The sequence below is a fragment of the Lissotriton helveticus genome, chromosome 8 (assembly GCF_964261635.1).
Source record: "Lissotriton helveticus chromosome 8, aLisHel1.1, whole genome shotgun sequence".
NCBI classification, from domain to species: domain Eukaryota; kingdom Metazoa; phylum Chordata; class Amphibia; order Caudata; family Salamandridae; genus Lissotriton; species Lissotriton helveticus.
The window spans coordinates 61,672,218-61,688,712 of NC_136069.1; the positions used below are offsets into that span (position 1 = coordinate 61,672,218).

Sequence of the window (16,495 nt, forward strand, 5' to 3'; positions counted from 1 at the left end):
ATGGTGAGCAAAGCAATGATGGATTTAACACAGATATCTTGAATGGGGGTGAATGTTTTGATTTTTTCTGCATTCCGTCTATCAATTGTGTGTCTTTTGCGAGCAGTGTGATGTGGCATTAACATAGCATCCCAGAACACCGAGCTACAGATTTGACATCACCTACTATTGCCCTGTTCTGGAGCAGTTTATAGGAATAAGGCATGGGCTACTACCCACCCCATGCTGGTGCCGTGTAACGGTGTTAGGACATAGCCCCCTAGCTCTCCTCAAGCAGTGTAAGAAGGATATGACATGATGTTGTAATAGAAGTAGCCGGTTCAAGTAGGTTACAAGATGTAGATTTATTGAAGAAGATATCTCTTAGGTTACAGGTTAAATATAAATGCCCCACCAGGAGCAGCATTCTCACTGCTCAGCCCACTCTCTCCAGCGGACACTCTTGCAGGAGCAGGCCCTCGTCAACATTGCATTACATCACACACTGGCTGAGCAGCAGGGACCTCCAAGGTGTCTTCTGGAGTGGTTTAATGTTGACATAGCCTGCCTGGCGTCCTCAATGATCTGTTCCCTAGCAGCATGATGAGAGACATCTGTGCAGTCCCGAGTATGTCTAAGAAGGTTTAGATGATTGCTGTCCTTGCAGTCCCGACCAGGATAGACATGGGAATTGTTCTCACTGAGATGCTGAAAACTGGCTCATCCATCTGTGAAACCATGTGTGGATGTTCAGGCAGCATCTCCTATCTGAGGGCAGCAGGATCACAGTTCTTCCCTCTGCCTCTCACTCACATCTCCAGGAAGCTCTTTGCATTTTCTGAACAGGAATGGTTGATTGGCATTTACCACAGTTGATGTCACAGGACGGCTTCTTCAGTCTTGTTATCTAAAAATACAAACACCAACATATAAATCCAGGAGTTAGCGAGTCAAGACTAATAAAACAGACATTAACTGAAGGTTTTAACTCTTTAATGCGATATCAGATCCAAATTAGACACAAAATGCACTGATATTCAGACAAACACGGATATATTCATGCGTTGAGACCCACATATACACATTACGACAGACATACACATGGACACATGCAAACACCAATATAAGATAAACAAGCACAAAGAGAGACATGCACACTCTGACCGACAAACAGAGCTGACTGAGACACTTACACTTCTTGATAGCATGATGCAAAACATTCAGGCCCAAGTTTTAGTCATTATGGTTACAATTGTGACATAGCGGGCTTTGCATTAATTTGGTGAGCACGCCTGTGGTTGTACGATGTTACAAAATGATCAAAATGATCGCGGTACATCACAACGCATGTTTTACAACGCAAGTCGTTACCACGACTTGCGCTGTAGGGTGCTGGACTTAGGAATAGTAAGATTTACTATTCCAACTCCAGCCTATGTAACAGTAGGGAAGGTGTTGGAATAGTAAATGTACTATTCCTTACTCTAGAGCGCCCTCCAGCGCAAGTCGTGGTAACGACTTGCGTTGTAAAAGACGCGTCGTAATGGCACCATTGGGTTTTGACCACGGTGTAAAGGTTGTAGACCATAGGGCTCATCATTCAGCCCGGCGCTGTTTAACATCTATGTTGATCCTTTGGCGCAGATTGTCAAAACATCAGGTTTTGAAGTAATTTCCTATGCTGACGATACTCAGCTAATCATCTCTGTGGGACAGGACATTGAGGGTACCAGGTGTCGTTTTCAAGACTGCATGAGGAACATTGCAGCCTGGATGCCCAAGAACTGTCTTCAGTTGAACAGCGAGTAGAAAGAGGTTTTGTTGTTTGGCAAAGCCCAATATCTCTGGTCCCCTGACTAGTGACCCTCTGAACTAGGACCGACCCCCCTGCCCAAGTCAATTAGCAAAAAATGTGGATATCAAACTCAACCATAAACTATCCACGAAAAGTCGTGTACCTGCAATAAGAGGGTCATGGTTTGCTACCTTGCGGCTCCTGAGGAAAGTTTTCCCCTGGCTCCATCCTCTGCCAGAAAAACACTGATCCAGGCTTTGCTAATCAGCCATTTAGACTATAGCAACACTTTGCTGATGGCAGCCAATGACACCCTTCTGACCAAAATTGCTGGTGGTGCAAAGTTTGGCTGCCTGGTCAGTCCGTAATCTCCCGGCAGGCTCTCCTTCTGCTCCTACCCTCCGTTCTCTAAACTAGCTTCCGGTCAGGAGGCGCATTGTCTTTATGATTAGGTGTCTTGCCCACAAAGCCTTATTTGGCAGGTCTCCTTTGTATCTTAGAGACAAACTACGCTACTACTGTCCCTCTCGCATATTAAGATCCAGCGATAAGGTGCTGCTGTCCATCCCCCATGTCCGAGCCTCAAGATATGGGGTCAGAGCCTTTTCCTAACCTGCTCCAACATCGTGGAATTAGCTTCCAACCTACCTTCGCCGCTCTTCGGATTTTGCTCAATTCAAAAGACTCTTAAAACATGGCTGTTTTAAAATACTAGGTGTGTTTCATGTGGAGAGTCACTGCGTCTTATGAAATGGATATATAACATAACAAGGGTGTAGGAATCTATGTAACCATTGGGGTGTACTTTGTGTGGCCACCATTAGTAACTTTAGCAGTAACACTGGGTCACAGTTGCAGGGAGGAGGAGGGAAGTACATGAGGTTTAGAGAAAAGGGTAGAGGAAGTTAGAATGGTATCTCCAGCCACAGGTTTTTTTGGGCGAGTAGCACTGGCTACCTAGATCAGGGTCAGGATCGGCTGGTGAAGCCTGAGAGGTGAGGGTTAAAGTAGGGTTAGGCAGGATGAGGCCACAAAGTTGGCCTTCTTGCTGAGTGGACTCGGTAGCTTCTGTGCACCCTCACACTCAAAGTTAGTGGGATTTCTTTTAGGTCATCAATAGTGTCTGAGTAGCAGTAGTGGTGGTGGTTTTTACTTTTAAAGGAGTTTCTTACATGATCTGCCTTCCCTCTTGGCTACAGGTTGTAGGTTAACTTTGGTGATACAGATCAGTAGTCTTAAAGGTTGCCACTGTAGGGCAGATACAGATAAAACAAGGGTCTAAAAGGATGTATGACGTTACAACGCATACTTTTACAACGCCTACCTTTACAACGCGGTTTTTACATCGCATACCATTACAACGCATAGTGCTTTTAGGTGCTGGATAGTGATTTATTTAATTTACTATTCCAACTCCAGTCCCCGTGGATAGTAGGGAAGGTGTTGGATAGTATATTAAATACATTCCCTATCCTAGAGCGCCCCCCAGCGCTATGCGTTGTAATGGTTTGCGTTGTAAAAGTTGCGTTGTAATGGTAGTGCGTTGTAAAAGTTTCGTTGTAAAGGATGTTTCCTGTCTAAAAAGGAGGAATGAGAATTGGTGTGCTGCTCAGGGTACCAACTAATATAGACACATGGATGTCTGAATTAATAATTTATGCCAGAGATTATTGTGAAAAATATCCAACAAGGTTGGTAGCTCTGTTTAAGTCCATTGATTATATTCACAAGACACAACTAAAATTTTGGAGGTGCTGTTTGGTTGTGTTAGGACTAGGCTATCCTCTTTTAGGTTTACATCTATAATAACTAATAGAACCCCACCGAAAGCCCCTATAAGTGTAAACAGGTAAACACTGATAAACACCTGCACAACCACAAGCTAAAATGCCATTCAAAGAAAAGTGAGCGAGAATGACCCATTTGAATTTCTTTCTTGCAGAAAAAACACAAACCGTCAAATAAGTCTAACCATTCAAGGCTTAGGAATACCATCTATTCTGAACCTGGTTGGTTTGTCGAGAACAGCAGCACTTGGTAACCTTACGAAGGTGTAAGTGGGGAATAAATTACAACTTGGAATTTGGAAATGTGATCTAAAGATATAGACCAAGCGAGGTGAACCACAGCCACAACTTCTAAAATACAATGGGTTAATAAATTAATGCTCCGGGTTGAAACCTGGTTTCTAGTTCCAGATGACAAGCAGCAGCCATCTGGATGTCAGGCCAGGGCACATCATCTGGACCTGGCTGGACTTTAACTCCCTGTGATTGGATGATCACGAACAGCGCCTGGATACCATCTCGGGAGACAAGTAGCGCTTTACAAATCAACTGAATGATTGGAGTATGAAATTGTGAGTGCGCGTTAGAGGATGTGTCCTGCTCACTGAGAAAACAGCACGTACAGCTCCACCACACACTGCTTCGCAATCTCCTATTTCCTTTGAATTATACGATTGTGCGAACGTGACGATTTTCACATGATTATCGCTTTGCCGCATTTGCCACATAGTCCATCCTCTCCTGCATAATCTGCAGATTTTAACAACAAAAAAAATCCTTGTTCCAAAGTTAGTTAATGACAGGTGTTGCTGCGCAGTGGAAGGACCTTTGCAAAGGTTGACTGGTCACCTTTCTGCAGCTTATTGCTATATTTGGGTGTTAATGTTAAACTGGTACTAATGAAGTACAACTAATGTCCAGACAGTGTTAACAAGTTTAGAAATGACCAAATAATGAAGTAATGCTATCACAAAATATGCTGCATAACGCCACACAATTAGCCTTTTATTGCCGCATAATTTACTCAACTCTGCCGCATAATTTGACCATCCCTTGCCACACAATTCCAGTGGCTCTGACTATAGGAATTGTATGAGGGAAATATATAAGGTTTACTGTTAGAGCAAGCCCCTGGAGGTTGCCTTTCCTGGGACCATGTGGTGGGCATACCCCATACTGCATTTTAGCTAGAACGGCCTGGTGGTCCCAGAAACCCATGGGACAGTTTTAGCACAGGGCAATTATGAGGGTGCCTCAGGAATGTTTTGGGGTATCGTATCGCGCCTTATAAGTATTAAAATGGGTGTCATTATTGGGGGTGGATGTGTAAAAATAATTCTTCAGCTGGGACGCCAAACTCCTTGCCTTTGCCCTGATCCCTTGCTTGTAGTGCAGGCCTCTGATGGAGTCTGCTGTGCTTTACATCTGTTCTGAGAGCTCACCTGGCTCCTCTGATACTCACCTCTTCTCTGCTCAGCAGCGGCTGCATAGGAAGGACTCTCGCTGCCTATGAGGAAGAAGAAGTAGAAACGTATTCAGAGGCTGGCTTGGAGGTGCAACTGACTAAAACCTTCAGGAGACATGTTCAGGGATAAGGCATGCAGTTTCATGGTGTCACCAGCAAAAAGTTGTCTTGACATTTAAGAATTTAGCTCCACTACTGATACACAAATTACATTTTTGAGTTCTGCTGCAATTAATTATTAAAACGTTCCTGTTTTTACAATACGGTTCTACATGGGTAGAAAATGTTCCACTTGAATTAGAGCCTCCTCTGAGGTCACCCATATCACATTAATTAATAGTGCCTGATTCAGTACATCAATGCGTGTAGGCAGCCGCCACGTCTCATCATCAATGCCCTACCAATGTTCTGTGCTCAGCATTTTTCCTGCCAGCCACCTTTGTAGGAGTAAAAGAATACACCTATACTGTGCAAATGCTAGGCTCTATTGGTTTGAGGAAGGATAAGAATTGTATTGCCCCTACTTATCAGCAAAGGTTCGGCAGGTAGATTGTCCACAAACAAAATAAATCCCCATTCAGAGATATATTGCAGAAATCACAGAAAGATACCGACATTATCTTTAGTCATCATGTGTTTCTACAGTCACCAGTTACAACAACAAGGATAATGTGTAGTTGTGTCAGTCCAGTTTAACCCTATTCATACGGATAAAGACCCAGATGTGCAGCGTACACATTTCTGCGTCTGAGTGTGCGAATTTCAGGGGATCGCAGTTCACAAATAGCAAATCTTTATGCCTGTACAACCATTAGATTGTATTTGCGATTTTTTTTAATTCACTAATTTAAATAGCAATTTCCTAATAGCAATTTCTTGTTAGTTGCTATTTTGTGAGCCACAATTTGCATTTTTAGTGAGCGTTGCATTGGCATTTGCTTATAACATCACAAGTAGGAAGTGACCCGCCCCTTCTATATTACAGGGCAATAGAGTACTCATTTCAGAGATGTCTAATGGCCTCATTTACTGGAGGGCAGTAATGACATATCCATAACAAGCACTGGCTAAGGCAATCAGTCTCACCGAAACAAGAGCTATTGGCTTTGCCAATATGTTTTAGCTATGTTGAACACCAGTGTAGGTACTTTCCAGCATGGCTAAAAGTTAGTGGTGTAAAGGAGAGTGGCGTGGGATGAAGTGTTGTAAAGTGGAGTAGAGTGGAGTGTTATGGAGTGGCGTAAAGAGACGCAAAGTACAGTTGAGTGGCATGGAGTGAAGTGAAGTGTCATGCAGTGGCATAGAATGGAGTAGAGTGTTGTTGAGTGTAATGGAAGTAGAAGGTCGTGAAGTGAAAGAGCATACAGTGGAGTAGAGATGAGTTGCGTAGACTGGGTTAGAGTGTCGTAGAAATGGTGTAGAATAGAGTGGAGTGGCGTAGAGGGTGTTGCGTAGAGTGGAGTAGAGTGTCGTCGAGTAGATTGGCATACAGCAGAGTATATTGTCGTGGAGTGAAGTGGCATAGAGTGGAGTCGTGTAGGAGAGTGGAATGGCATAGAGAGGAATAGAGTATTGTAGAGTTGAGTTGCGTGGAGCGAAGTGACAGAGTGGAGCGGCATAGAATGGAGTAGTGGAGGGGAGCAAAGTAGAGTAGTGTGTCAAATAATAGAGTGGAGTAAAGGGGGATAGAGGGACTTGCAAAGAGCATTGCGGAGTGGTGCCGTAGAGTGGTACAGAGTGGACCAGTGTTGTAGAGTGGAGTGACATAAAGTAGATGGAGTAGAGTTTAATGGAGTTGAGTGTCACAGAGTGTATTGTCCTAGAGTGCAGTAGAGTGGCCTAGAGTGAAGTGGCATAATTTACAGCAGTGCAGAGTAGATTGACATAGAGTGCAGTAGAATCGAGTGTACTGATTTTCAGTAAAATGGTGTAGCGTGCAATGGCGTAGAGTGCAGTAAAGTAGAGTAGAGTGGTGTAGAGTGCAGTGGTGTAGAGTACAGTGGTGCAGAGTAGATCATAGTGGCATAGAGTGCAATGGCGTGGAGTGGAGCAGGGTGGATTAGAGTGGCATAGAGTGCAGTAGAATACAGCAGATTGTTTTAGAGTAGAGTGGAGTAGTGCACAGTAGAGTACAGTGGCTTAGAGTACAGTGGTGTAGAGGGCCGTGGTGTGGAGGTGAGGAGTGCAGAGTAGAGTGCATTGGCGTAGAGTGCAGTGGCATAGAGTGCCGTGTTGCAGAGTAGAGTGGCATTGAGTGGCGTGGAGTAGTGTAGAGTGCAGCGGCAAAGAATGCAGTTGTGCATATTAGAGTAGTGAGGGGTAGAGTACATTGGGATAAGGTAGAGTGGCATAGAGTGAAGTGGCTTTGAGTGGAGTGCAGCAGACCAGAGTGCAGTGACGCAGTGTGGAGTGGCGTAGTGTGGAGTGGTGCAGAGTAGAGTGCAGTGGTATGGAGTGGTGCAGAGTAGAGTGCAGTACCGTGGAGTGGTGCAGAATAGGGTGGAGTAGGGTAACATGGTGTATGCATGGTGTGGTAGCGTATTGAAATTACCACTACATTTACACAGACATACAGTTTTACTAATAAAAATATACAGCGCACAAACAATAATGTGTGAAAATAGTGAATTGATTTATTTTTTTGATGGTATTAAAATATTTCTTTCCACCACACTTCAGAATTACCCAAAAATATGCTTCATGTTGTCCTAATTCTGATATATTCTGAAATATCTGCACAGTTCATTAACATACATTGACATTTTGTTGTGTGCTATACTAGAAAAAAATAACATTGTACAGCCTTCCTCAAGCTAGCAGTAGCCAGCATGATTGTCACATAAATCCTCTCATGAGAGAAAGAAAAGTAAACACCAAGCTCCTTGGAAGACAGTGCCTGACATTTGACCTCTGTCTTTGAATGCACAGCAAATGTGACAAGATAAGAACAAGAATTAAAATCATGTTTAAAGAAATCCAGTACTGGTAAAAAATACAGTAAATGGGGTTTGGGCAGGGGAAGGCACAAACTGAAGCTGGACAGCCTCAAACAAATAAAGGCAGCAAATAATAGATTAAATTGAGGTAGTAGTGGTCCCCAAGGGGAAAATGCCAGCACCTCATATATTAATGCATTGTTTTCAATCAAGTCATGCGTGAATATATTGATAAAGCAAGTTCTAGTCAAGGTGAGGTGCTATATAGGTTCAGTTTACCTACTACCAAAAGGTGCTAATTGCACATTAGAAATCTAATGTGTACCAACATATATAGACTAGAACCTTATTCAGCAAGCTCATAGGTAAATGCAGTTAACCATCATGTCATGGATAAGTTTAACAACACAAATATATTTAAACACAACTTCACATTTAGTAAAACAATTCAAAGGTCAATTATATCTCTTATCAAAATATAGATAAATGCAAGAGTCCATCACTTCATATTCAAATTGTTGTTTTATTCATTTGGTACTTCTAGCAAAGATTCAGCCAACACGTGTTTCGTCTAACATAGACTTTTTCAAGGTTGGAAATATAAATATCATACATGTTGTTTTTGTTCTTACAAAAATGATGGTGAGATTAAAACCTTGATTTGTGATAGTAATTAGCCATTGATTTCAAAGATTAAAGGGCAGTAAAGCAAATCTTTAGTGATAAGAAACAAAATAGAGATGACAACAAAGTACTGTTTGGCTTTGACGGTGACGGAGAAGTCTCTGTCGTAGTCATAGCTGTCGTCTGCCTGCACATAAATGGGGTAAGAGGACCATTATCTTGCCGGTAAGCATATTCCATCACCGTTGCGATGGAGTATGCTTACCACCAAGATATATTACCTGGGCCCTTAGTCCCAACAACGTGACATCTGCCTCCTCAAACACATTTTCAGGTGACAAAGACAACCCCCTCTCACGTCTCACATCAAAGCCAAACTCAGTCCAGGTGCGTCCATCCTGTGACCAGCTTTCCTGGGTTCACCATCTTGGACAATTATAGGCATACATTTTTCCTGGATCTAACAACATTGTGTTATGACTGGTAAATGCATGCCAATAAAGTTATTTTAAAAGAAAAATCTCTATGGGCTCATGCATTACTTACTTTGTCTGGAACAGGGAGCACAGAATTTAATTACCAGGAACAACACTGCAAGTAAAACGATGAACACGCTCACCACCACAATGGCTACGGTATTGTTCTTCTGAGGCTCTGGAACAGGTTTACATCTATCTAGAAAAGAGCAGGAAGAAGAAGACGAGGATGAGTGGGTACTGTCCACTCACAGCACTCTACTCTACTCTGCTTGAGCCACACTGTACTGACATGGAATCACCTTATTGACCAGTAGCAACGAAGGCAACGGGAAACAACTGTGTGGAGCTTGAATCACTCCTTTACTCTAGGCGACTCTTTAAGTTGGATCATCAGCTATAACAAACTCACAGGCAATCGCTTAAACGCATTTTATGATGCATGAGTGACCTCCTGTTATAAATGTCCATCAGGAAGCACACAGTAATCCACTAGCGCAAGCATAACCTTATTGATCTGCCTTCATCAGTGGCGGCGCGACAACTGAAATGCCTGCCCCAGCTGTGCGACTTCACTCCCAGTGCGGAGTCTTTAAATGTGACATTACCCTGGGAGAGAGGACATGCCCATGAGCTAGAGGACACATACAATTACCTTCCCCGACAACACAAAAATGTAGTTCAAATTAGTCCATAACTGTGATGAGACGTTCTGGGGTGAACGGTTCACCAAGGATGCAACCATTAGGGAGTGGCCACATACGCTGCCACTGAAGCATCATGATTGTAAGACGGCTGCGACACAGGAACAAGAAAAAGTCAGAAAGACCCGCAGGGTAATAGGAGGAGTTATCGCTGAAATGTTCCGCAGCTGGTCTGGATTCACTGACAGAACTTTTCGCACATAGCATTTTCTTACGGTTATCTACTTGAGCTTCACCAGCAATTACTTCTCCACACTCCTCTCCATGCAGGGTCTTGAAATACGAAGAGCTTCGAGTGAAGGTGTGTTCATCCCTCCCAACAGTGGCCATGGAACCATTGATACTAATAATCACATAAGGCCGAGGATCAATATTTGTGTCTTCTTTACAATGACTTCTTGACTTGGCAAGTACTAGATCACCTTACTGTAAGTGGGAGACCACAGCTGCTCATCATTTGTCTACATATTGCTTCATTTTATTCTTGGCCACAGCATCTCGTATCGCGCTTCTTAAAATATCTGGGATTTTTTGTCTTCGTTATGTGGAAGGGTGCTGAGGATTTTCCGCCCTAACATCAGTTCAGCAGGAGACAAGGCTGTAGTACTATGAGGAGTGTCTCTGTAGTCACATAGGGCCTGATTCACAAAGGTAAACTTAGACGTTTGGTCTAAACTTAGACAAAACGTCTAAGTTTACGACTTCAGAATTCACAAAGGGCATTGACGAGTACTATCTTTATGTCCGCACTCGGGCCGGATCTCCACCTTGAATGCGGGCATCAAGATAGTACTCGTAAAAGCCTGTGGTGAATTACCAAAGTCGTAAACATACATTTGGGCTAATTTTAGACCAAAGGTCTAAGTTTAGCATTGTGACTCGGGCCCATAGTGTCTGACAAAAGACTTCGGATGGTGAGTGGTGAGTGAGGTTGGCAACTTGGACAACCTTCTTAGCTATGAAAATTAAACTATTCCTTTGGCCTCCAGGCCTAGAAGTATGATTTTCCAGTGCTCAAAAGCCTAACTTTCTTGCAATGTCTTTGAATTATTTTCCTGAACACAGGAGACATTGCCTGAGTTCACAACAGCATGGTTGCCAAATTAAGAACATTCTTTGTTAAACTGGTGACATCCAACATAGTGATGGGTACAGCCATTACTTCAGGAAACCTTGAAAATTCTTTGTTACCCTCTGATAAATGTTGACCAGTGGGTTGGAGACCAAAAAAGTTAACACCAACTTTTATTCACTCTTGCGTGGAATTCTTGGACATCTGCAGAGGTTCTGGAGCTCCATCTTTGCTCGACGCCTGTCAGATATGACAAGTGCTGGCTTTCTTCTCAATACTTGGATCCGGATACAGAAACCACAGATTCTGGCTTAGGAGTCATCAAGCTTCAGTTAAAGAACAGTAGATGTTTCAGCACCCAGGCTAACGTGCTGCATGGCTAAATACATGTAAGGTCCCAAAGGCGAGACCGAATGCATTGCAAATGCTTGTCTTACATTGGCTCGCCAATGTCCGGGTTAAGTGCACTTTGGTGGTCGGTCACAATATGCAGCCAGACTAAAATTGGTCATTTTTAAGTTGGGGCCCCTTTTAGCCAACTTAAGCAGAACTGCAGTGTGTGGCCACAGTTGTTTTTATTTTGGGAGTGGTAGGGAGCACATGCGGCTTATTTTTTTGTGGGCGTAGCTCAAAGACTTTCATTTTGTGAGGAAAGCATGTGCTTCTTATGTTTTTTTGTGAGGAACTGAATATTTTACTTTAATCTTCAGAGACTCATACACAGATTTTTATATTTTTATAGGGAGTACTAGCCTGATTACCTTCCCCCAGATGCATACAAAAGGTAATCGTGCTGTGCCTGGAACACAGCAGTTATTTTTCAATGTGAGCAGAGACAACATGGGTAGGTGGGGTAACAGGCTGCCAGAACTCATGGGGCAAGCAACTTACTCTGGGTTGTATCTCTAGGACAGATATACTAAGGACCACTGGAATTAGGCAATTCTGTGGGCACAGCTTTTTTTCACATAATTATGGATGTGCCTCATTTGCCACATAATCCATCATCTGCTGCATACTCTGCAGCTTTTAGCCAAATAAAAATAGTTTCTATCTAACATGGATCAAAAACATGGTGATGTGAGTTTGCATGCAGTGGAAGGCTCTTTAGAAAGGTCAACTGGTCATCTTTTGGTTTCTTTTTTTTACATATTTGGGGGCATATTAACAAGGAACGGGGAAAACTAACGCTAAGGGCGCTTAGCGTTAATTTTTTTAACGCCCGCTATCGCTGGATAATATTGCCTGGTTATCGCGTTATTAACAACGCTAACCGCCTAAGCGATAAAAAATCCAGTGATAGCGGCATTTTGGGAGGTTATCGCTGGTAATCCAGTGATAAAACTACAAGGATAGGGATATCCTTGTTGATAGCCCATGGTGGACTTAGCCATGTAATCCACCTCCCATTGGATTACATGGCTAAATCTGAAAATTAGCAGGCGTAAAAAAGCAGCGTTAACCGTGGTTAGCGCTGCTGTTTTTGTCTCTAACAGGGTTAGCGTGAAGCTTAATAATAGGAGAAATGGAAAGCATGTTAGCACCCTGTTGTTGAAAGGGCGATATTTTTATCTCCGCTTCTTTGGCTTTTAAAGCCAAAAAAACGGTGATAAAGCCCCTGTTAATATGCCCCTGGGGGTTGTTAAACTGGAACTAGTGAGGTATTTGCCCATGCATTGTTACCATGTGTAAAAATTACAAAATAATGAAGTAATAGTATAAAAAAAATCCTAATTATGCCACATAATTTGCTTTTTATTGCTGCATAATTTAGGTCCTGATTTAGATCTCGCCAGATGGGATACATAGTCACAACAGTGATGGATATCCCATCCCCCGAAATGTAATCCCATTATATCCCAATTTAGCCTATGGGATTTCCATTTTAGCATTATATCTTGGCAGACGGGATACTCGTTCGCCTTGTGACGGAGTAACTGTTAGGAGTTAGCAGCCTTGACTTGTGTGATTGATATGGTCCGATATTTCTTCCCTACCCCTCAACTTGAGAGCTGGAACATTTGTAGACGTTCCCTAATGAGAATAAGGAGGAGCGGCAGACTGTAGCCGTTGCTTGGCTTACTTCCCCGTGACCACGCCCCCTCTCCACTTCCTGGTTCCTGCTCGTGTGTTTGCTGGCGTCTTTTGGACCCTCTGGCTGTTCTAGGAGGCTCCCTTCGCCTTATCCTGTTGCTCCCCCCTTGTCCCGTGTGAGTTCAGCCCTGAGTGTGTTGGGTATGAATGATTGCCGGTCCTCGGCATTTCGCCGTCTGTCCGCGAGCTAGTGTTTGCGACGCCCCTACCAAAGCTCACGCATTTTGCGGGCGTCTGCAGCTCGTTGCCTTCCTTTACGTCCCTCCTTGTGGCTGAATTCCATCCTTTTCTTTTTTCGTTCTTTTGTTGAACCTTTGAGAGTGAGCGCTCCGCCCTGGTTCTCCCTAGGGGCCGGGTGTCTCACCTCCTGAGTGTGTACTGCTCCGCTGTACTTGCCCCCTTGCAGCCGGTCGGTGCACCTCACGCCCTTCATTTTATTTGGGTTGTGTCTGTTGTGTGGTTGTACTGTTCCGCTGTGTTTGCCCCCTTGCAGCCGGGCGGTGCACCTCACTTCCTTCATTCATTTGGTTTGTGTCTGAGGTGTGGTGAGTCCTTCGTGAGTTCTACTTATCCTGGCCTGTTCAGGGGCCTCCTGCTTTCCCCTGTTTCCTCAACTCATCGTTGAAGCTCGCCCGATCTACAGTTGGGGTAAGATCAATTGGAATTAATCACACATGTCAATGTTTTCTTCTTTATACTCAGAGTAACAGTGGGATTGTTACTGTTTATGACTTGGTTTTGTTTCCTAGCCTGGACCATCCCCTGAGACGCCTTCTGTTATTCGTTGCCCCTCGTATGAGGAGAGTGGTGGACACTCCTTGGGAAAATTCCCTCATACTTTTAGGGGACAGTAGACAGGAGTGTGTTATATATATATATCGCATTCTTGCTTCAGTGTCCTGGAGGTGGAGGGATTCTTCTTCGCTCCCGTGGAAGCTGTCCTTCTCCTAACAGAAAGCCAAGCCCACGAATAATTCTTCCCCCTGAGCGAGGATGAATCCTGATCCTTCTATGGAGGCTACTGGCCTTGATCCCCAGACCCCTACTATGGAGGACCTAACTGCTGCTTTAGTGGCCCTTCAGACAGAAGTAGGCAGATTAGGTACAGAAAACCAGAGACTACTGGCAGAAGTACATCAGTTGAGAACAGGTGATAGAGATACAGGTACGATCCCTAAATCACGCAAAAGTTATATACAACCTGCCAGATTTACACTAGCTCCATCAGAAAAAGACTCAAGAGCTAGCGGTGATCCCACTGTTTCCCCTGTTCAAGTCACGGTAAACACCCCTAACCCTGTTCCCTTAGCAATGCCCGAAAGATTCACAGGAGATAGCACCAAATTCAATGTCTTTATAAATCAATGCCAACTCCAATTCCTATGCAAAGCGGCCTCATTTCCAGATGATTCGGCCAAAATAGCTTTTATCATTTCTTATCTTGCAGGGAATGCAGCCGAATGGGCAGTACCTCTAGTGCAGAATAATGATCCCTTGTTATATGATCTTGATCAGTTTAAAGAAAAGATGAGGAGTCTTTTCGCTAAGCATTCATATATGCAAGCTAGCGATACTGAGCTACTCAATCTCAAACAAGGGTCTAAGGACCTCCTGTCCTACATAACTAATTTCAACCGATTGGTGGCAGAAACACACTGGCCCGAAGACAAGCGAACCTCCTTGTTTTATCGTGGTTTATGTGTTGAAGTAAAAGACCTACTCTCCCAGATAGTGAACCCCCCAGAAGACTGTGCCTCCTTTATTGACCTGGTAGTGAAGTTAGATCATCGACTGCATGAGAGAAAAGGAGAACGGAATCGTAATGTTGTCCCCAGAATGCTGTTTCCTAGACCTGAGAAACCCCTACCTAAAGACGCCCCAGAACCCATGCAAATAGGGGGAATCCGCGGGCCTCTGTCAACAGAAGAAAAAGAGAAGAGAAGGAGATTGAATCTTTGCCTTTATTGCGGAAAAGGAGGGCATTTTGCTAGAGACTGTCCAGTGCGCCCTAAAACACCAAAGCAATCAGTCAGCAGCCTTTCCAGTTTGGAAAACTAGAAAGCTTGAGGAACAGAGAGGTCGATTCCCCAAGCTCTACACCTCCACAGATCTCCTCCAGTCAGTTACTAGTGTTAAAACACTTTACATTACCCATTACCCTCACTTATTTGAGCAAAAGACAATACACCATGTCTGTTCTTTTAGACTCCAGGGCTACTGGGAATTGCTAAACAATTGGGTCTTACTTTTATCACTAAACCGCAGCCTGAATCCATCTGGGCTGTGGATGGATCTGAATTATCTTCAGGAATGATAAGTTATCAAACACCGCCGTTGGTTATCGTTTTCAATAACGGTCACTCTGAGAGCCTTGTGTTTGATCTAATTGATGTTCCCAATTTCTGTGTCATTTTGGGAGTACCATGGTTACAGATACACAATCCCTCTATAGACTGGGTGAAGAGAACCGTCACCTTGAGTTCCCCATTCTGTAAAACTCACTGTTACCAGGCAGCCAAAGAGCCCGATCTACCGTTATATTGTGCAGTTCGATCAGGGGTAGACTTGTGTTTGCCTGATCAGTATTCGGAGTTTGCCAATGTCTTTAGTGAACAGGAAGCTACCAAATTACCTCCGCATAGGAGTTATGATTGCAGGATTGACTTAATACCCGGCGCAGATTTACCCTGCAGTCGTATATATGCATTGACTCCCTCAGAAAATGACTACTTAAAAAACTACCTAGATGAGATGCTTGCCAAAGGATTTATCAGACCCTCTACTTCACCTGTGTCTTCTCCTTTGTTTTTTATTGATAAAAAGGAAGGAGGGCTCAGGGCTTGCCTGGACTATAGAGCCTTGAATAAAATCACGATAAAGAACAAATACCCTCTTCCCCTGATTCCTGTCCTCCTCGACCAGATTAAAGGAGCAAAGATTTTTACGAAAATAGATTTCAGGGGTGCATACCATTTGATCCGAATAAAGCAGGGAGACGAATGGAAAACCGCCTTTCGCACCAAATTTGGACTCTATGAGTATTGCGTCATGCCGTTCGGTTTGTGTAATGCCCCGGCGGCGTTTCAATACTTCATTAATGATATCTTGAGAGAATATATCGATATCTTTGTGATTGTCTATATTGATGATATTCTTATATTCTCTCAAAATGAAACCGACCATGTAGAGCATGTCCAAAAGATTCTACACAAGTTACAGGAGAATCAGTTATTCGCCAAATTGGATAAAAGCGTGTTTCACACTTCAGAAGTGGACTTCTTGGGATTCACCATTAAACCTAGTGGCCTTCAGATGGATCCCAAGAAAGTGGAGGCTTTGGTTAAATGGAAAAGTCCCACTTCAGTCAAGGAAATACAATCTTTTCTAGGATTTGCCAATTTTTATCGGCGATTCATTGACCGTTTTTCTGACACTATTTCCCCAATCACAAAGCTTCTGAAAAAAGGGGTGCCTTTTTTATGGACACTCGAGGCAGAACGAGCTTTTTGCGACTTAAAGAACAAGTTCACATCAGCCCCGATTCTTCGGCACGCTGACAATAC

At 43.5% G+C, this 16,495-nt stretch overlaps 1 protein-coding gene across 1 annotated transcript in view; it reads right to left on the bottom strand.

Moving 5' to 3' along the window:
* Nucleotides 1–325: 325 nt before the first annotated feature.
* The window catches only part of LOC144771458 (T-lymphocyte activation antigen CD86-like), a 154,508-nt gene continuing 138,338 nt past the window's right edge, over nt 326–16,495 (bottom strand). Inside the window, exons 4-6 of the mRNA XM_078655890.1 lie at nt 9,129–9,261; nt 5,024–5,064; nt 326–886 (exon numbers count right to left, since the gene is read on the bottom strand). Coding sequence (XP_078512016.1) covers nt 858–886; nt 5,024–5,064; nt 9,129–9,261 — 203 coding nt within the window. The 3' untranslated portion in view covers nt 326–857. The remainder of the gene's footprint in view (nt 887–5,023; nt 5,065–9,128; nt 9,262–16,495) is intronic.